Here is a 20,950-nt window from a genome sequence, read left to right as displayed (position 1 = left end):
TGGGATCCGAACCGGGGCCCTGCTGCTCAGAGCTGGCGTCCTAAGCCAGCTCTTAACCAATGCGCCACTCGGCTGGCCCCTTTACTTTTGATTTCTTCATGTTCATTGTTAGTATATAGAAATGTGATTGATTTTTATGTATTTATTTTTTATTCTGCAAGCTTGCTTAACTTATTTAATAGTCCTATGATTTCTTTTGTTGATTCCTTGGGGTTTTCTATGTAGACAATCATGTCAACTGCAGAAATATACACTTTCCAATCTGTATGCCATTTATTAATTTCACTTGCCTTATTGTAGCCCTCTAGAACTTGCAGTACTAAGTTGACTAAGAGAGAGGCTAGAAGAGAGAGCTGGGTCAAGGGACCTTTAGACGTCAGGTTGAGTGAGGTGGTGAGGCCAGAGGCCAGAAGGCTTGGAATGGCAGGCAGGGTTTGGACTTGAGTCTGAAGGTGGCAGAGGAACTGTTAAAGATGGCTGAGGCTTGTTAGGAAAATTCTTCTGGCCACTGTATGTGGCATGCATGGAGGACAGGAGCCTGGAGCTCTGGGACAACTGGAGGCTTTTGTCATAGCCCAGAGCCCCATCTTGGAGACAGTGACAGAGACTTGAACTTGGGTCTGAGACAGAAGAATGGTCCGCAGGGAATGAGGAAGATGTAGATGAGGAGCCGTCTTCAAGACTGGATCAAGGCAGGGCAAGACACCCCAGTTCTTTTTCTTCAGCCCCTGTGATATAGTCAGTGACCAATGGCAGATACAAACTCGATCAGAGAAACCCCTCTGGGGGAGCATACAGGAGAGTGTGTTCTCCAAGAGGAAGGCAAGTAGGGAGGGCCCTGGGTTCCGGACAAAGGAAATCAGGGGAAGGGTGGCCTGAAGTGTGGCCTAGAATATTGGTGTAACAGGGGAGGTGGTGTGCAGTGCAGGCAGCAATCATCAAAGCTGCCTGAGATCACACACGAGGACTTCTCCTCGGAGGTTCTGTAGAAGTTAAGGAGGTCCTTACTTGCACTGCTGGGTATGGCAGTGTCCAGTGGGCTCAGCTCTGCTTCCCTTTCCAAGGCCTCATGAGATGTGTGAGTGACCAGAAGCCTAGAGAGATCTTTTTTTTTTAATTAGGGAACAGCTATGGTCATTAATTACACATTGCTTTCATGCTACAATAGCATAGTTGACTCTTTTAGGGAGGGCGCAGCTCACAGTGGCCCATGTGGGGATCGAACCGGCAACCCTGGTGTTACCAGGACCGTGCACTAACTAACTGAGCTAACTGGTCACCCCTAGAGAGATCTTAATAAGAGCATGGCTTCTTTGAGGTTGGTCTTCTGAGTGTAGCACCCCCTCCAGGGCTACCTTATGGTTCTGTCTGGACCAAAAAGTTTGAGGGTGAAGCTAAGTTCAGAGCTGGCAACCAGAGCCTAAGACGCTGGTGGTAGCTCCTGGGACAGATTCTCCTCGATGCCATTTTCCTCACTGAAGTCACTCTGTGGCATCTCTTTCAGAGTGACGGCCGAGTCTCAGGCTAGCCTGGATCATATCCACTCTTAGAATTACACCAGAACAGTTTTCCAATTTTTTTTTGTATGTATCACTAACATGGTTTGCTTCTGAAGAATTTATTCTTTTATTTTTCAATAGGAGGTAGTTATTAGACTTTTGACAACTGTGGGATTTGTTTAAATGAGTCACAGCATTTGGCTGAAAGAGAGAGGACTCCATCTGTTGCCTTTGCGTGGTCCCCAGTTCTGTTCTCTGTGACTGAGCTATACGGGAAGCAGGAGAACTTGGTGTTCTGGGAGCTCACCTTGCCTGGCCCTGCCTGTCAGACACCAGCCTCACCAGTAAAGACTGGGGAATGGACCCTGTTTCCTGAGAGTTTCTCAACTCGAGAGCCCTGCAATTAGCCCACTGCATGTGGGTGAAAGGGGTAAGGGCAGGAGCCAAAGGCTCCCTGTCCACTGACCTCTGCCAGCTCTTTCCTTGGAGTGCCCTTGACTTTGCCCTTGGGTATCAGAAAGGGGAACGTTCACTGCAGGGATGGTTTCCTCAGGTCCGCGTGGCCTGTAGTGCCCTGATGCTCTGCTGTGCCCTGATGCTCTGCTCTGTGTCCCTGGGACAGCAAGACAACTCATTCTGACTGAATTGGCTCTCTGAGAGCAGGTGACAATGCCTCCGGTAAGGAGGGGTCATGGAAGCATGAAATGACACAGGGGAAGGGGCGTAGGTTATGGGGAAGACAGACGTACGGCCAGTGTTGGCGTTGCCTTGTGCACATCACTTCTCTCTAAATCTCAGTTTCCTCATCCGGACCTCCATTGCAGAGCTGTGGTGAGGGTTAACTGAAATTGTGAATTTAAAGTGTCTGGCATGTACTAAAAATGACCAGTTCCCTTGCCCATCCCCACCCCCATCACGGTCTGGCCTACTGTCTTCCGCACACTTTCCTCTTTCATCAGTGACAGATCGTTCTCATGTGCAGAGTGAAAGAAGAGGTGTGCTGTGAGTCAGGGGCACAGCACAGAAGATGCTGACATCCCACGCAGCTCCCTGCAGTGGGGCAGCAGCTCCGTGGGTGGAGCCAGTCGCCCGTGGAGCCTCGTGCTCAATCAGCAGATTGGCCTGACCCACTTGGCAGCTCACATCCCTGAGTCTCACCGGGCGGCTGGGGCCTGGCCTTCCACACCCAGAGGAGGGCTGGGCCCATCGAGTCATGCCCTTCCACTGCCCGCCCCTTTGGGACACCCAGCGTGGGAACTCTTGGGGGCACGGGGGCTACTCGGCTACTTTCCTGTGCTGCTCTAGTTCCTGTGGACGTTGCTCGGAGCTCTCACAGGAAGTGCCCTTGCCTCTATGACTCACTCTTCTCTCTGCCTGTTGGTGGTGTGTTGGTGGTGTGCTGCCGGCCAGTGTGGGACCTCGGTAGACTCTTCCTTCTGTGGGGCCAGTTGAAGTGGCTGTGTGGCCCTGTGAGCGGATGCCACCAGCTTTGCCTGGTCCTTCTCCAGTCTCCCAATTACACAGGGTGTATTACAGGAGTTGCCTGCCTACGAGTAGGTTGGTACCTGAGACCACACAGGCCTGTCAGATTATATCATGCTTACTGAATTAGCACATGACCAGAGCCTTGTCCAAGGGGGCCCCCCTGTGTGAGGGGTGCTGAGTGGACCCTGCTCCATTGCTGGAGCCAGCCTCCACGCTGTTCCCTGCAGTCATGCCAGTAGCTCTGGAGGCCCAGGGAAACAGATGCCCAGTTGGCCTCTCTTTCAGCAGATCCTTGGCGAGCCATGGCTGCTGTTACTCTGCTGAAGCTCAAGACCTGACTCAGCCCAAAGCTATGAGCGGCTGACCTTGCCAGTGCCCAGCCAGTGCAGAGCCCCCCACACCTAGACAATCCCTGTGTTTTGGGTTAGGTGTTTCCCCTCCCTGGTACATCCGCAAAGCAGCTTCTCTTTCCCAGCAACCAACAGTGGCTTGCTTTTACCCCCTGAGCTGGAGCTGGGACCACTAGCCCCTGCCCAGGCCTGCACTGGCCTCCCTGGTTTGCTCTTACTTCTTTAGTTTTAGCACAATAAGCTATCCTAGGCTTAACAAGTCTACCCCTGACTTCGTTCCCCTGACAGTGGTCCCGGGGCCCATCCTGTGGTAGTCAGTAGAGGCCTTCCTCATTCCTTTTCACAGCTGTGGAGAATTCCATGATGTGCCTGCACCACAGTTTTATTCAACCAACACCTCCTGAGGACATTGGAGTCATTTCCTGAGTTTTGCTGTTACAAATAGTTCTCCAGTGAATTTCCAAGTGCATGTATCGTTTCTATTTTTGTACCTGGACCTTTATAAACTCAGGGTCCGTGTCCAGTTTGTGTTACAACTTCCAGAGAGGAAGCATGATTGTTTTTTGAGCATTTGGGATCCTCCAGCCACTGCACTGCAACCCCATAGCCGTTACGCAGTGGCTCCCCATTTCCTCCTGCCCCCAGCTCCAGCAATCGCTCGTCTGCTTTCTGTCGCTATCGATTTAGTTATTCTGGATATTTCATATAAATGGCATCTTAAAGTGTATGTTTTTTGGGTCTGGCTTCTTTCACTTAGCATTCTGTTTCTGAGGTTCATCCACGTGGTAGCATGCGTTAGTGCTTCATTCCATTTGTTTTGTTCATTGTGGAAAACTAGACACCACATAAAATTTACCATTTTAATCATTTTTAAGTGTACAGTTCAGTAAGTACATTCACATTGCTGTGCAGCCATCACCACCATCCATCTCCAGGACTTTGTCATCTTCCCAAATGGAAACTTTGTGCCCATTGAACCCTAGCTCCCTGTTCTCCTGGCAACCACCGTTCTACTTTCTGTCTCTATGAATTTGACTATTCTAGTATCTCATATAAGTAGAGTCATATAAAATTTGTCCTCTTGTATCTGACTTATTTCTCTTAGCATAATAGCTTCAAGATTCGCCCATATTGTAGCATGCATCAGCACTGTATTTCTTTTTAAGGCTGAATAATATTCCATTGTGTGTATATACCACACCTTGTTTATCCGTTTATCCATTGATGGACATTTGGCTTGCTTCCACCTTTTGGTTGTAGTAGTCAACGCAAGGATCCTTGGGTCTCGGCAGCCTGGTAGATAGTTAGAGCAAAAACATGTAGCCCATCACTGAGACAAAGTGCTAAGTTTTGGGAAAGAGCCCAGAAGCAGGCTGCTGCCATGTTCAAGGCCTCGCCACCTACTCCCTCACATCTCCTCCTCGAGCCACACTGGCTTCCTGGCTGCTCCCTGCCTGCAATGCACACTTCCGCCTCCAAGCCTCTAAGCCCCTGACATTTATCCCCTGGGATGCCCTTTCCCTCCCAGGATGTTTGTGTGGCTCTGCTCAGGTGTCCCCTCCTCAGAGATACTCCGCTGATTCACCAGGGTCAGCTCCCTCCTTCGTCATTTGTATTGTTCTTCTAAGCACCTATCATACTCTGAATGAATCAGGCGTACCTGTTTGTCTTCTCGGTCTTGGCCTGTCCCCGGCACCTTAAAGTGTGTTCCACAAGATGAGTGGCTTCGTCTGCCTTGCTCACTGTTGGGTAGGCCACGTCTGCAGTGCCGCCCAGTGCCAGGCTCCCTGGAGCTCCTGCTAAGGATCTGATGTTCAATGAAGCCTCACACGTGGGTTGCTATGGCTGCCATCGGAACCCTAACCACTTCCGTCTCCCTGACTTGTGTCTGGATTGCATTCACCACATCCTCTCCCCTGGACATTGCACCCTGTTCTCTAGAACCTCAAACTACCTTGGATCCCCAGCACCTTCCCCAGACCTTTCCCCCACCTGCCAGGTGAGAGCCTGGCTGTGCCTGGGTCCGCGGCATCCCCCTCGCCCCTCAGCAAGGCTGTCCAGAGCCCCACTCACTTGTTCCTCCTGCGGGGGGCCTGTGGGCCTGCTGCGTGAGCCTGGCCCTCAGAGCCTGGTCCTTGCTCTCCTGTCCGCCACAGACCATACGGTCCTACCACTCGCCCTCCGTGTTGCTGGCTGGGCTTCTCACTGCTTCCCACTTCCCTAAAGACTCTGGCATCAGAATCCCAGGCTTCCTGCCCACTCCACTTGCTGTGAAGCCAGGGAAGGAAGGAAGGGAGGAAGGAAAGAGCGAATGTTTTTCTCAGTGCCTCCTGTGCGCCTGGCACTGCTCTTCCTCAGGCTGGGGTGACCCTGTTCCCTCTGCTGGCTCAGTCTGGCCCGGCACTCGGGGCATCTGCCCTTCCCGCTGGGAGCAGCAGTACTTACTCAGTGGCTGTGTGCCGTGAAGAGTGTGGTCACACCGGCACTCACATGCTCGCACGCACATTCACATATGCGAGCACACACTAGTGCTCACATGCACACACAACCCTGCACACACATGCGCATACACCGCACTCACACATGTGTACATATACTCACACAGCATCTCATCATGCTTTTTTCTTAGGTCTTAATCACCACTCTCAGATCCATTGGCAGATATCTTCCTTATGAGAGCATCTGTCTGGATGGATTGTTAAGTCTGAGTAGGTGAATTTAATGATCTTAACATGTGGAAACATTTTAGGTGGGAACACGGGCATCCCTGAGCCTCCGCTCCCCAGGCTCTGAGCCCTGAGAAGGGGAGGCAGCTCCCTGGTGGTCAGCCAGACGGAGGCATCTCCTGGCGAAGGGTAGATCCAACCACCTGGAAAGGATTGGCGGCTCTTTGGATGGGAGGTTTTGGCCTTAGACCAGGCCCATGGGCCTTGCGAGAGAGTTAGCTGCCCCACAGTAGGCTGAGCAGTGATGGGAGCCTGAGGCAGGAGGAAGAATGGGAAGACGGGTTGTGGAGTGATGGGGGCGCCTCCTGCAGGAGGCCTCCCCAGCCTGTCACCTCACTAGGAAATCTCTCCCAGTGGGAGGCAAGCTCCCTGAGGGGCTGGTAGGGAGTCACACAGGAGGGATGGAGAAGTGAGCCCACAGCACCTTCCTGGCCGGCCCAGCCTAAGGGAGAGGGTGGGGAGGGAGCCAAGTGCCACAGGTGGATATTCTCCTTCTGAGGTAGACCCCTCAGAAGTGAAATGCAAGAAAACCACAGAGGAAAGACTGCGGAGTTGCCAAAACAGGAAAATGAGTCACCATCGAATACATTTTTCTGCAGCTAGTTTGACAAGGCGGTGGAACCATGGACATGGTGAGGTTGACGGCTGGAAGGATGGTGGATGGCTTTCCTTTTCAAATGTCCTTAAATGTCGCAGTGGGTATTATTTAGAAGAAGGTATTTTTTCTTGCTGGAACCTTGAGTCGCATTTACCATCTTGAGATGCCATTTTTTTGTCATTCTGACTTTCTTTCACAAGCCCTGTAAAGAGCTGCCTTCAGATCACCGCTTCCTTAGCAGCAGCCCCATCTGGGTCAGGGCTGGGTCGGGGCGTTTGGCACAAGCTGCATGCAGATGAGGGGAGACTAAGGCAGAGAAGGGCCCACAGGTGCCCTGAGGGACTGTCCTGATTGAGGCTTGAGGAGTCCACAGGAAGGTACAGCAGATTTCTGGGGACTGGGGACTCTGGGAGAGGCCCCATAGAGGGTGGGGTGCTTCAGCTGCCTTTTGAAGGTTGACCTGGGTTCTAAGGATAAGGCCTTCTGGAAAGAGAGCAGAGCATTAGCTGGGAGGGGTGAGGGTCAGGGAGGGACTTCCTGCCGAAGGCAGTGCAGAAAGGAAACTGGAGGTAGGAGGGTCCCGACTGTAGAGTGCTTTGAGGCACAGCACTGGGTGAGTGCACCCAGGGTGTGGCAACCCTGGAGTGCTGCTGCTGTGTGTGTGTGTGTGGGGGGGCATTTCCCTCATGCCTCATTGGGCAGGAAGAGTGTCACTTAGCAGTGTGGCCCTCTTGAAGCTCATGGGGCTGATTGTGGCAGCTGCTACAGGAGAGTCAGGCCTCTTTCAGACATGCCTCCTGGGCAAGGGCAAGATTCCTGAGCAGCGCCTACCCTCCTGTCCCAGACTTCAGAGTCGTTTCTGCCCGCAGACTGTCTCTCATCAGCCTAACAAGACTTACGGGCCCCAGGACTGTGGCTAAACACCTCGTCTTCCGTGCCCAGTGTGTCAGCCCCCACTACCACAGAGGACCACTGATTCCCTTGTCAGTAACCTCAGTCCATCGGTCATTCAGTCCATAGACACTGACTCAGCCCTGCCCTGAGCCAGGCCCTGTGCCCGGCTCTAAGGAGCCACTGGTGAGCGTGTGTGGAGGAAAGGCAGACGGCCCACTTTTTTCTAGAACTCCCCTTACCACTGTCTTCCTCCAGGCTTTCCTCTGACTGCCAGCCCATATCCATTTCTCCTTCTGGTAGTCTCCTGAGCCCTCCACCCCTAACCCCACCATACACACACCTGTGTACATTTAAGTTCTAATCACTTTGTGTATGACAAGGAGTTTTGTGTGTGAGAACACTTGCTTTGAATTCTTTTGATTGAAATACATTTGAAGTTGGAAGACAAAGGTATTGTTTGGAAGGGTTCATCTTCTTACCTGCTATTTCCAGGGCCAAGCGCTGCCCAGATCCACACCAGAACTGCAAGCCCTTTGTCCGAAGGCAGGATTCTTCAGCCCTGCCCAAGAGCCAATCCAGTGCCCTGAAGGGCAGGTGCCAACAGGGTGACTCTGGGAGCTGGGTAAGGGTGGGAGTCCTTTGTCTTACTGAGAGCTAAAACTAAGGACCATCAATGACCCCCAATCACAATTTCCTTTTACCACTAGATAAGTTTTCCTTATTCGTTTTTTTTTCCTTTTTTAAAAGATTTTTATTGGGGAATTGGGGGATGAGAACAGCACTGGGGAATTGGGGGAAGGGGAACAGACAAGTTGCTGTCGTTTTGGTCTTCAGTCTAGTTGTGGAGGACATTGCTTCACTGGCCCAAGTTGGCACCATCATTGCGCTCTTCCCGGGCAAGGCAGATCAGTCGCCGGCTTCTGGACGGCCACTCACTGCAGCTGCTGGCCGCTCACGCTGGCTGCTGGCTACACACGGTAGCCCATGGCAACCCACTGCCACAGGGGCTGCAGCCTACGTGGTCACCGGCGACACACAGCATCCCAGCTCCAGGTTGAGCTGTTGTTCAGCATCTTAGCTGTCGAGGGCAGTGTCACTGGCCCTCATATGTGGGATCTGAACCGGGGCCCTCTGGCGTCCCAAGCCAGTTCTTAACCATCATGCCACTCGCCGGCCCCCTTTTCTTTTTTTTTTAATTGGGGAATTGGGGAAGGGCAACAGCCAAGTTGTTGTTCTTCAATCTTAGTTGTGGAGGGCGCAGCTAGCTCAGCTCCAAGTTCAGTCGCCATCTGGCCGCCCGTTGGCAGCTCGCGGCTGCTCAGCTCAAAGTGCTGTGTTCAATCTTAGTTGCGGGTGGGCATAGCCCACTGTCCCATGCAGGAGCCAAACCAGCAACCTTGTTAGGAGCACATGCTCTCACCAGCTGAGCCATTCTGCCACCTGTTGGCAGCTCAGCGGCAGCTCAGTTCAGGCGCAGCTCACTGGCCCATTTGGGAATCGAACTGGTGATCCTGTTGCTCAGAGCTTGCGCTCTTAAGTCAACTCTTAACCAACTGAGCCACTCGGCCGGCCCGCGATTACTAGTTTTTAAAAAATATTTTTAAAATTAAAAAAAAAAAAAAAAGCAGGCCTGATTTCTGGCAAGAGAGGTCCATGGAGTAGGCAGACACTACTTTGGTGTTTCTTTCTCCCCCGAATACACAATAGACATAGTTTGGGGATTCCATTGGCTTCCCATGAGAAAGGAGTCAAGGGGTCTCAGGCCAGGTTGCAGGGGTTTCGCCAGAAGTCTAAAAGAGCTGGCTCTTGGGAGCTCACACACCGGGGTGTTTCTAGGTCCAGCCCAGTACCCTGTGTAGAGCAGGTGTTCAGCCAGTTCATGCATTAATGATGCAGGCCCTGGGTTATCTTGCTAACTGCGCGGTCGGCCCACCTTCCTGCCTGTGCTTGGAGCAGGGCAGGGCGTGAAGCAGGCCCTTCACCATCTATGTGGGCTGAGGACTGTCCTGGAGCCCCGGGTCTGAAGGCTGGGCAGGAGCTGTTCGAGCTTTCTGGGCCAGAGGCCAGGCTTCTGCCCTATTACGGTTGGAGTGGGGAGAGTGGGGCCTGCTGCCTCCACAATCACAAAGACTTAAATTTTTTTCTTAACTCATCTTGACTTCCCGGTTTCAGCATAATTGGGACGAGAGCTCACAAGCACATCACTGTCCCCTTGGCAAAAGGCTGTAGTAGTAGAATTTGCAGGAGCTAGAAGTGAGGAAAAGCTGGCTCAGCTTTATGTAATGACTTCTGACTCCTGATTAGAGCTTCCTCGCTTCGGGAGTTTTTCCCCCCCGAGCCAGAAAACTGGGACACTTCACAGCTCGAAGTTGTTCCCATGTGGGGTCCCAGTGCAGATGTCTGCAAGCCTGGAGCTGAGTGGGGGTCTGGAGCCTCTGTGGCTTGAACTGGATCAGAACTCCTGGGCCACACGTGGAAGCTATGGCACTCAGAAGACAGGTTTGGTAAATGCGGACAGAGAGCTGGCACTGGGGCCAAGGCTCTTGAGAAGGCTGTGGAAAGGGGGCTAAGAATTTGCCTGTCTAGCCATGAGTCCCCTCAAAAAGCTGAGCCTGGCAGGGGAGTCCCTGGGGGTATCTGGCTGGCCTGGAGGCACTCTCGAAGGGTGCCCCCGTCACCACAGGGTGGGAAGGCCAGGAAGATCCTTAAATGTCACGTGTTGTACATGCCGTAGGCCCTGGTGCAGGGTATACTCTGATTTGCCCAGACAAGTGTCAGTGTCCTGGGTTTAGTCCTTCTGGTGCCCAAAGGGAAGAATCCCTAAAGTTGGAGCCTTTGTTTCCACTGGTATCCCAGGTCCAGCCACCTGGAAAGCCTAGGAGGTGATGGGGAGAGCCCTTTAAGGAGCTGCCGACCTGGGTCTCAGCTCTGGGTGGTGGCTCTGGTCTGGCCATTTGCCTGTGTCTGGCCGTCTTGGCTCCCAGCATGGGCCCCCACCGCCTCTGGTTCCCTCAGGGATCTCCTACTGATGAGCTGTGACCCAAGTCTGATGAATAAGTGGGGAAAAAACATTAGGGCACTAAAAGCAATAACACTCTCTCCTGCTGAGTTCTAGCTAAAAAAAGCCAGTTCCTTTATGCACTGTAGTAAAACCCAGTCTTTGGATCCCTTTCCCTTGGAGTCTGTGATAATTGGCTGAACTAGGCCTTTGTAAAAGGTGAATGGCATAAATATGACTGTTTAGCTCACCTAAAAGAAGTTGCTTTCAAGCCTTAGCAGGGTCACTTCCTACAAAGCTTGCCTAATTACAGATTATTTTTCGTCAATTGATTAAAAGAGCCTGTGGAGCTTGTGCTTCCTTTTCCTGGCAGACACGGGTGTATCCACATTAGATTCTGGGAACCCCTGCCCTCCTGGGGTGCTCAGTCTGACCTGAGAGGCAGACAGTAAACAGGAAGGGCCTTGCAGGGGGCAGCCCTGGGACCAGGCTGGGTGGAGGATGTATGGGAGGAGGCCCCAGGAGGCTCCACAGCAGAAGTCGGGTTCACATGGTGCTGGGGAGGCGGTCAGCTGGCCCCCGGAGAGCAGGTGGGCATGGATGCAGGAAAGACCCTGTCTTGTCCTGGATCCCCCAAGCCTCAGGCAGGACGTACATTAGGGGGCATGTGGGTGATGCTCAAGAGACAGGCTGAAGTGATAGGAGGGGCCTACTGGCCACGGGCCAGATCAGCCACTGGGGACTTTGGCCTCAACCGGATGCAGGAGGTTCTAAAATCAAGCAAACATGTTTATGAATGTATACTTTTCTTCTTTCTAGAGATAAAATCTAGTGTTTAAATCGGATTTATAAATGGGTCCATGCTTTAGAAAACTTAGAACTTCCACAAGTGGAAAGCCAGAGAAAAACAGCATTTGTTTTGGGTTGTAAAATGTCTTCTGGTTAAATATGATGAATTCAAGTATCTCTGACTGAACTAACCAAAAACTGCAAGAACAAGAAACAGAAAAGAAAACTCTATCTTAAACAAAACTAAGAAACACGTATATGCTGAAATGTGATGAACAAGGAGTGGTTTCCAAGGACAGAGGAAATTAGTCCAGGATGAGGGAGAGTTTGTGGGGGAAGGGGTTGTGTGTGTGTGGGTGAGGGGTGGGTGGATGGGGGAGTTTGCCTCTGCGGAACCAGGGCACGGAGGTCAGAGTCCAGAGGGCCAAACCCAAGAATGCCCTTCTTGGACTGGTTAGCAGAGACGACATATGTGGGGATGTTTAGGAGTGTCCTTGAACCCTGTGTGGTGCTGAGGAGTTACTAGGGAGGTGGAGTTTCCCAAGGAGTTGAGCAGGTTGGGGGAAAGCCATGGGCTGCCAGCAGCCTGGACAATGGAATGACAAAGGAAATTAAAAATAGATATAGTCGGTATCCCTGGAGAAGAGAGCAAAACAAATGGAACAGAGAAATAGTCAAAGATATAATAGAAAACTTTTTTTTCCCTGAAATAAAGGAACACATAAATCTTTAGGTTGAAAGGATCTACTGAATTCCAGCAAAAATAGGTATGGAATATTCAAACATACTGAACAGAGATAAAAGGAGTTCTATTGTATCCAGAGGAAAATGTTAATACACCTCTAAGGAGAGCTAATCAGGCTGGCCCAGAGCTCTTTGCAGTAGTAGATGATGCTAGAAAACAGAGAGGCTGTACCTACCAAAGTAAGTCCTCAGGGAATGAAAGTGTGAACCTAGAATTTTATATCTGGCCAAGTTGTCGTTCAAGTTTAACGACCACAGAGATATGTTCAGATGTTCAAGAACTAGGGAACCTGGTTCCAATGAGCTCTTTTTAGATGAATGAATGAATGCATGAATGCCTCTATAGATAAACTCCATAAGACATGAATGGAGAAGCTATGGTTAAAGGACTAGAAACCCCTTAACAGAGTTCTTAGACTAAGGCACTGGCAGCCAAGGCTCACTTGCCCTCAGGCGAGCTGTCACTCATGCAATGCCTGTCACAGCACTGCAGTTTAAGAGACAGTCAGCCTTCAAAGTTACATTGAACTCATGGCATTTGATTCTTCGGCTGACTGCTGCCCACATATAGCTCTTATGACTCTGGGAAAGCACAGGAGAGAGGTGAAAATGGGACGGAGGGGAAGGGCAGAGATAAACACTGCGTGCTTCCTCTGGTCTCTTTCTGGCGGGGATGAATTTGACCTGAGGTGGCTCTGGCCCAGCTCTGAGTGAGACCCTCCAGGAAGCTGGAGATCTCGTGAGGCGGATCTAAGGGTCCGGGTTTGTTCTACGTCCATGGCCTTTGTGCCTCACATGTGCCCTACTCCTGGGTTCGTGACAGACCTTACTAATGGATGGCAACAGTCTTTCCCACCGATGCTTATCAAGCCCAGCCCTCTAGGCAGCCACTGCCAATTAATGGTGTAGAAGAAAATTACCCTTGTTTCCCATCCTTGTTCTGGATTCTGGAGACTGGCTGGGCCTGAAGAGAACCAAAGCCAAATCATATTGTCCTGAGAGATGCTGTCAACGTAGTGGACCCAGGTAGGCCTCAGGGCTGGGGAGCGAGGTCCCCAGGGCTCGCTTTCCTTGCAGTTATGGCCTGGCTCCCATCTTGCTCCCAGCCTCCTGCTGGCCCCTCCTCTTATGCTGGCAGCTTCTCCTGGCCAGTGTTTTTTTTTTTTTAAGATTTTATTGGGGAATTGGGGGGATGGGAACAGCACTGGGGAATCGGGGAAGGGGAACAGACAAGTTGCTGTCCTTTTGGTCTTTAGTCTAGTTGTGGAGGACGTTGCTTCACTGGCCCATGTTGGTATTATCATCGCGCTCTTTCAGGGTGAGTCAGATAGGTCGCCGGCCACTGGACAACCGCTCACGGTGGCTCTTGGCAGCTCTCGCCTGCTGCCGGCTGCTCATGCTGGCTGCCAGCCACTCATGGTAGCTTATGGCAGCCCAAGGGGCTGCAGCCTACATCGTCGCCGGCAACTCATGGCAGCCCAGCTCCAGGTCGAGCTGTTGTTCACCATCTTAGCTGTAGAGGACAGTGTCACTGGCCCTCATGTGGGATCCAAACCCGGGCCCTGCTGCTCAGAGCTGGCGTCCCAAGCCAACTCCTAACCAACGCGCCACTCGGCTGGCCCCCCTGCTCGGTGTTTGATGGCAGCAACTCCTATTACTCCCAGTCTCTCTGGCCACATTCTCTGCCTTCTTGACCCACCTGCAGTCGCATCCCACGTTCCCTCAGCAACAGCAGAGCAGTTGAAGTTCACTGCCTTAAACATGCTCTCTGTTGGCCCAGATGGACTGGCCTGGGACCAACTGAAGCTTGTTGTTTGGCCACAGGAAGAGTCAGCTGCTAGTTTCTGAGTGGAAAGGATGAGTAGAGGTGGTGGGTGTCTGGGTAACACTAATGGCTTCTTCACGTGGTTCTGTCTGCTCAGGGGTGTGTGTGCATGTATGCCCAAGTGCATCAGCACACGCCTGCTGTGGGGGCTGTCACCAGGCTGACATGGTGCTTTGTCGCCACCTGTACCAAAGAGGAACTAATTCTCTGGGGTCTTTTGGGTCTTGGAACCTTACCCTCATAGTGGGCAGCAGCTTCAAGGGGCTGGGAAGTTAGGAGGGGAGGATGTCAGCTCTGCTTATAGCATGACCGCCCCCCGCCCCACACACACACCCTCACACACAGGAATCTTGGGTGTGGCGTCTTCCAAGAGAGCATCTCAGAGGCTGAGCCCATGGTGCTGGCTTCCTGTCCAATCACAGCCTCCTGAGTGCTGTGGTCACGTGTTACAGAGACCCTCACCTCTGCTCTGTCGCTGCCAGCAAAGTGAATTCTTATTGTTTCACAGATGATCAGGAAGGCTGGTGAGGGCAGCCCCCAGTGGCCTGGGGCTTCCTGGACACTGACCTAAGTACACCTTCAATGGGGCAGGGCTGGGGGCAGGAGAGATCTGGTCTGAGCAACCAATAAAGATGCCTTTAAAGATGGGGAGATTAAGAATTTCCTCAGTCCTCAGCAGTGGCCTCCAAATTGGGGCACACGTGCCAAGGAGGAGAGGGAGACGAGACAGTCAGCTGAGGCATGGGAAGAACACATGAAAATGCCTATTTATATTTATTTCCTATTTCATCCTTCTGAGCTTTTATATTTGGGGAGATGTGTTTTACCAGTAATATACATCCACGGACTTGGTGGAGAAGTATTCATATGTTGGGAACATGTAAACATGTTTTATTGATAGGGACACAAGATAAAAAACGCAGGAGGCCTGAAAGCTGGGCAGGTTGAGAAATATTTTCTCGTGTGAAAACTAGAATTTTTTCTGAACTCCGACTTTGTGAATTCTCCCATCCGTTCCTGAGAGAGTTGCTCCAGGACCCAGGACCTGACCCTTGGGGCTCCCCGTTCAGCAGCCCTGCCTCTTTGCCTGAATACACAGCGATCACCGGGGTGGCCCGGGTCCTTCCTGGCACGGGTCTCAAAGGAGAGGGTCCTCTCACAGCATCTGCCCAGCCGTAATTGCCTATTACATAAAGGTCAGCCATGAATTTATCAAAACCTTGTTTGAAGCTGTGGGACTCTTCCAACTGCTCTGACTTAGAAAAGCAGTTTTCTTAAGTTCACTCCTTTCCTGATGAACAAAGAGAGACATTTATTGGCGTGAACTATTTCTCTTGCAAACATTCTACTGGAGGTGGTGGGGGGGCATGCCCTAGAATGCTGCCAAGCAGAACCCAGCGTGGTTTCCCCCCTGGAGCTCGCACTGTCTCCAAGCCTCCTCCTTTCCGCTTCAGCCTGAGCCGCCCCCACCCCCGCAAGTGCAGCCACCGCAGTGGCTCCAGGTTCCTTCCCACCGTGGACCAGGGCAGGCATATTTCTCCCTGGTGGTCCTGCCCTTACAGATGTATCTGGTATCTGCAGCATCTTTGGTCACTGGAGCTTGTGGGACTCATGCGTTTCCTGGAGTTTCTGACAGAGGAGAGTCCAGCTTCTGACCAGTAGTCATGGTATGGGACAGGAGGCTGCTGGGGTACTGAGGTGTGCAAAGGGGGAGGCTGACTGAGTTGGTTCTGTGCCAACTCCCCAGCAGCCCTCCTGTGGTGGGGGCTCCTTCCTGCCCTGCTAAATAGCCTTAAGATGTGTTTCTGACCAGTCAATAGCTTTAAATTCTGAAAGGGAGGAAAGCTGGTAGAAATCCAGCCATTTTTATGTTCTTTACCTTTCTTGTCCATCTTTAAAAAGTATCTGTCCCCAGATAAGGCATTTTAGTCTCCCCCTGCTTGGTTTCCAGGCACTCCACATCTCTGCCCTCCCCCCTTGTCCACCTACCTGTCCTCCTGTGTCTTTTCTGCTTTATGGCAGTGCCAGTCTCCATTCCTTGCTCATCTCTCCTTATCCCAGCTCTCCCCAAGGATAGGACAACCTGAGGCTGCTGCGGGAGCCATGGCCTCAAGAGGCCTCACTGCTGATGGTCATATTCATGAACCAGGTCTTCCCTGGGGCTGGACTGCTTCCTGCCTGTGGACACCTCCCTCTCCCCCGTTCTGTGCCCAGTGGAGACCTTGGTTGAGGAGGGCCTCCTGGAGGGCATGCCTCTTCTCTCCTGAGGAGTTCCTGGGCTGCTCCAACCACTCCCTGGGACTCGTGTCAAGGGCTGTGTCACAGACGTACTCCTGGATCTCCAGCCATGGGTGGATGCTTGTGTTGAGCAGGATAGGAAGCTGGCCCCTCCCAAAATTCGACTGGGGGGAGAGGGCCCTCACAGGTGTAATGCTTTCCCCATGGCTTCTCAGCCTTCAGGAGCATAGACTCCTCATAGTATACTGTTGTCTGCTCCTGCTCCTGGGAACTTTGCAACCACGTGTGTGTGATGTGTGTGTGTGTTCTCCTTTCTCTGACTTATCTGTTGCTGGCATCTCTCCTGCTCCCATAAATGTTGGTGCTCCCCCCAAATCTTTCCTGGACCACTGCTCTCCTTGTGAACTCTCTCCTGAGAGTTGCCTGTGAATTGAACCCTTAACTCTCACAGATAAAAATATCTGCACTTACTTGAATTGAACCCAAGCTCCGACCCATCTCCTGATGCCACCCCCCCCCCACACACACACACACACTAACTCAACGAAACCAAACCCAACCTTGTGATTTTGCCATTTCACTCCTCGTTCTCCACCCACCAATTGGCTTCTCCCCCTGGATTCCTCATCTCAATCAACTCAAAGTAGCCCTGCTGAATCTGCCCTCCCTCTCTCCCCGGGAACTATCTCTTGAGCTATTGCCTTATTCTCGCTGTTTCCCTACCTCCACCATTTCCTTGACACAGAGCCAGGGTTTGACCTTGTTGAAAACTTTAGAGGCCCCTGCTTTTCTGGCTTTCTCCATGTTAGCTCTGAGCCTCCCACTTCCTCCAGGTATAGTTCAGTGCTCACGCTTGCCAGGAGCTGTTCTAGGTGCTGAAATTGCACTGACTTCCGCCTGCCCTGCCTGCTCGGCACAGCCACTCATATTGAGCATGCTCTGTCCTGTCTCTGGGCCTTTGCATATGCTGCCCCCTTGCACCAATGGGGAGATAGTTAATCTGTTAAGACCTGGTTTACATACCTCCTAATCCTCAAAGCCTTCGCAGGCTTCTGCCCCTCCTTGGACCATGTGGAAGTGTGTCTTGCAGTGATTTGTTTGCACATCTGACTCCCCTCTAGACTAGAGGCTCCCAGAGGACTAGATCCCTGTCTGATTCACTTTTTTAAATCACTCTGTTTAAATATTGACTATGTGTTTATAAATAATATAAGAATACTTATAAAATATGTATAAGATGTAAGGATAACAATACAGTGAACACCTGTAGACCTACCTTCCATTGTAAGAGACATAATCCATTCATACCATCAGTACTTATCACAGGGCCCAGGCATAGTCCAGGGTCAGTAAGTGTCTGTGAATGATCGAATGCCCAAATGAATGAATGAACCTTTGTGCTTTTCTCAATGAGTCTCTCAGCATTGCCGGGCAAATTCCAGGTGAACTGGTCATAACTAGCTCATATATCTCCCCTAACCCAGCTCCACTCCACGAGCTCACTGTACTGTTCACATGTCTTTCCATTTACCTCGCTTAAGCTTATTAAGTGCCCACTCAGTGCTAAGCATGGTGCTGGGGCCTGGGCGACAGTGGGGAGCAAAGGTCAGATACCTCTTCCTAGGGAGCTTCCACTTAAACAGCTCTTCAGAAAAAAAACCCAAGCCCAAATTGCAGTGCTTCCCACCCCTCTACAACCTCCCTGTGCTCCCCCAGAGAGGCAGTGTGAGACAGTAGTGAAGGACATGGGCTGGTGGCCTTGATATTGGAATCCCAGCTCCACCATTTGCAAGTCATGATGACTTTGCAAGTAACTTTACTTCTTTGTGTGGCAGTTTCCTTGTCGTAAAATGAGAAAAATAGATCCTACCCCATGGATTTGCTCTGAGGCTTAAAGGAATTAATATGTGACAAGTGCTTTGCACACGGTGGGGCTCGTGGTGAGGGCTCAGTTGTCATTAATGCCTCTGTGGTCTACTGAATATTATGGGGTGGGGCTGAGGGTGACGCTGGAGAGGATTCCAGGTATTATTCCTGCAGTTCTCTCCTCCAGGGAAGGGCCAAGTGCCAGGATGATCACGTGCCATGTTTCCTCAGCTCTAACACACTTTGGGGCCACATTTTACTGTTCTGAGTCATGATGTGCCTACAGCCCATCCATTCAGGAAGCATGTTGCATGTCTAGCGTGTGCCAGGCACTGTTCTAGGCTCTGGGACACAGCTGTGGAAAAAGTACACAGAGGCCCTGCCCACACAGAGCTGGGAGTCTAATTCAGGGATCACCAAGGAGACGCGGAAGCAATACATGTATTACATGGTGAGTTGGAAGGTACTCAGTGCCATGAGAACAAAGAAGCAGGAGGGACAGAAGCTGCATTTTAAATAGAGTGGTCAGGAACAGTGTCCCTGAAAGGATGCCACCAGAGCAAAGGCTTAAGAGAGTGCAAGTGCCAGGAGATGCGAATGCCCAGCAGCAGGAGTGGGCCTGGCATAGGAAAGTGGAGATAGGGAGAGAGCGAGTAGTGGGAGATGAGACCAGAGGGAAAGGGGCCGAATCTCTTGGGCCTCATGGATCATCACGAAGCCTTTGGCTTTTCCTTTGGAAGGGAAAGGAAGCTATTGGAGGGTTTAAGCAGAGGAAGCAAGTGGTCTGACTTATGTATGTAAAGGATTATCTTGTCTGCTGGGTAGAGAAGGCCATTGAGGGGCGGCTGGGAACAGTCAAGCTTGTGCAGAACTGAAAAAAGAGGGGGCAGTAGCTTGAACCAGAAAGAGCAAGGAGGCAGTGGGAGTGGCCAGGCTGAAGCCAACAAGATGTATTGGTGATTGACATGGGATGAGAGAAGAAGGGAGTCAGAGGTGACTCCAAGGGCAAGTCTGGAAGGAGGACATTTGGGGGGAGATCAGGGGCTTAGCTTGGACACATCAAGTTTGAGATGCCTATAAGATATCTCAGTGAAGGTGTAGAGTTGGCATTTAGATAGGGGAGGCGTTCAGGGGAGAGGTCTGGGCCAGAGATACACACTGGGCTGCTGTCGGTCGGAAGAGGGATTTAAAGCCTCGAGTCTGGGTGGGCTCAGGGATTGTGTGTACTCAGAGAAGCTAATGTGCATGAAGACTGAGTGCCTCCAATGTGAGAAGTGGGGTTCTGGGAACCGGAGGTGAGGCAGCAGCTTCAAAAGAGTTGAGAAAGATGTGGCCAGGAGGGAGGAGGAAACCCAGGAGGAGGTGTGTTCCAGAAGGCAGGTGGAGACCTTATTTCAGGAAGGAGGGAGTTTCAGCGGTGTCAAGGGCTGCTGCTGCTGATCAGGTGACGTGAGGAACTGAGAAGTGACTGTTGGATTTGATAATGTGGATGCCATCGGTGACGGGGAACTGAACTGTGGAATGAAAGCAAAAGCCAGGTTGGGTTAGGTTGAGAGGAGCAGGAAGTAATGAATGGAGACAATTCTTTCAAGGAGTTTTCCTGTAAAGAGCAGCAGAGAACGAGGCAGTAACTGAAGGGGGAAGTGGGTCAGAGTTTTTCTAAGGTGGGAGAAGCATGTTTGTATGGTAATTCATATAATCCAATAGACGGAGAAATGGATGATAAAGGAGACGGGAGAATTTGTGAAGGTGAGACGTGGGTTTTGGGGACAGGAGACAGGCAAACAGTGGGGGACAGATGTCGGGAGGCTGTGGATGTGCAGATTCCTCTCCAGTGGCTCCCACTTTCTCCGTGAGATGGCAAACAGGTTGTCAGTGACAATGAAGAGAGGGAGAAACATGTTGGGGGCTTGAAGGTCAAGGAGAAGGTGTGAGGAATCACCCAGGAGGACAGGAGAGTGAAGGGATGACACACATGTGTTGCGTGGACATGCCTCAGGCCTGTGGGGTGAGGGGGCATTGCCCTTGCAGACTTTGCTGTGTGCAGAAGGCATTGTTTATTCGCTGTCACCACAGTTGAGTTGAAAGTTAACTTGAGTTTGAATCCTTAGTTGTCACATCAAATATCCCCAGAAAGACTATATAGTGATGACCCATTGAATTAAAAAGTCACTGTGGGCCGGCCTAGTGGCGCGTTGGTTAGGAATTGGCTTGGGACGCCAGCTCTGTGCAGCAGGGCCCCGGTTCAGATTCCACATGAGGGCCAGTGACGCTGCGCCCTCTACAGCTAAGATGGTGAACAACAGCTCAACCTGGAGCTGGGCTGCCGTGAAGTCGCAGGTGATGGCGTAGGCTACAGTGGGGCTGGCAGGCAGCTGGTGTGTGCTTTCGTGAGCATGCTGTGAGCGACCATCCAATGGCCTGCAAGTGACTGCCTCACCCGGGAAGAGCGCAATGATAATACCAACATGGGCCAGTGAAGCAACGTCCTCCACAACTAGACTAAAGAACAAAAGGACAGCAACTTGTCTGTTCCCCTTCCCCGATTCCCCAATGCTGTTTCCCTCCCCCAATTACCCAATAAAATCTTAAAAAAAAAAGAAACTATGAATTTAACCAAGTGGCAATATTTCTTTACAATACCTGGAAATTAGTCTACCGAAAGGCCCTAGCACCCAGGTTCTGAGCGTTGGCCAGAGATGGTGCAGCCACCACCATACTGGGCCTCACAGCTGGTGGCAAAGCTGGCCCAGATGGGCTAGACCCAGACTCTGGTTATCCTACTGCAGGAGAAAACGGCAGGTCTGTGAGACTAGATGCGTGGGTGTGTGCTGCTGTTGGTTGATGAAAGAAACATTTGATGGACATTTAATAGTGTCTCTTTTTTTCTGGAAGAGTCTTTATTAGAGGGTGTGTCTCTCCACCAGTAGTTCCCCAG

General features: G+C 51.5%; 1 protein-coding gene across 2 annotated transcripts in view; it reads left to right on the top strand.

The window, feature by feature from the left end:
- Window positions 1-20,950, top strand: part of BSN (bassoon presynaptic cytomatrix protein) — a 101,409-nt gene that overhangs the window by 36,165 nt on the left and 44,294 nt on the right. Inside the window, exon 1 of one of the 2 annotated variants that reach the window (XM_019631693.1) lies at window positions 10,019-10,056. The exons of the other annotated variant lie outside the window; for it this stretch is intronic. Coding sequence (XP_019487238.1) covers window positions 10,034-10,056 — 23 coding nt within the window. The 5' untranslated portion in view covers window positions 10,019-10,033. Of the gene's footprint in view, window positions 1-10,018; window positions 10,057-20,950 lie in introns of those variants that run through there. 2 annotated transcript variants of the gene reach the window in all.

This window comes from Hipposideros armiger, unplaced genomic scaffold, assembly GCF_001890085.2.
Source record: "Hipposideros armiger isolate ML-2016 unplaced genomic scaffold, ASM189008v1 scaffold_18, whole genome shotgun sequence".
Taxonomy (NCBI): domain Eukaryota; kingdom Metazoa; phylum Chordata; class Mammalia; order Chiroptera; family Hipposideridae; genus Hipposideros; species Hipposideros armiger.
The sequence above is the reverse complement of the archived record's forward strand: the minus strand, read 5'-3'. Positions and strand labels throughout refer to the sequence as shown.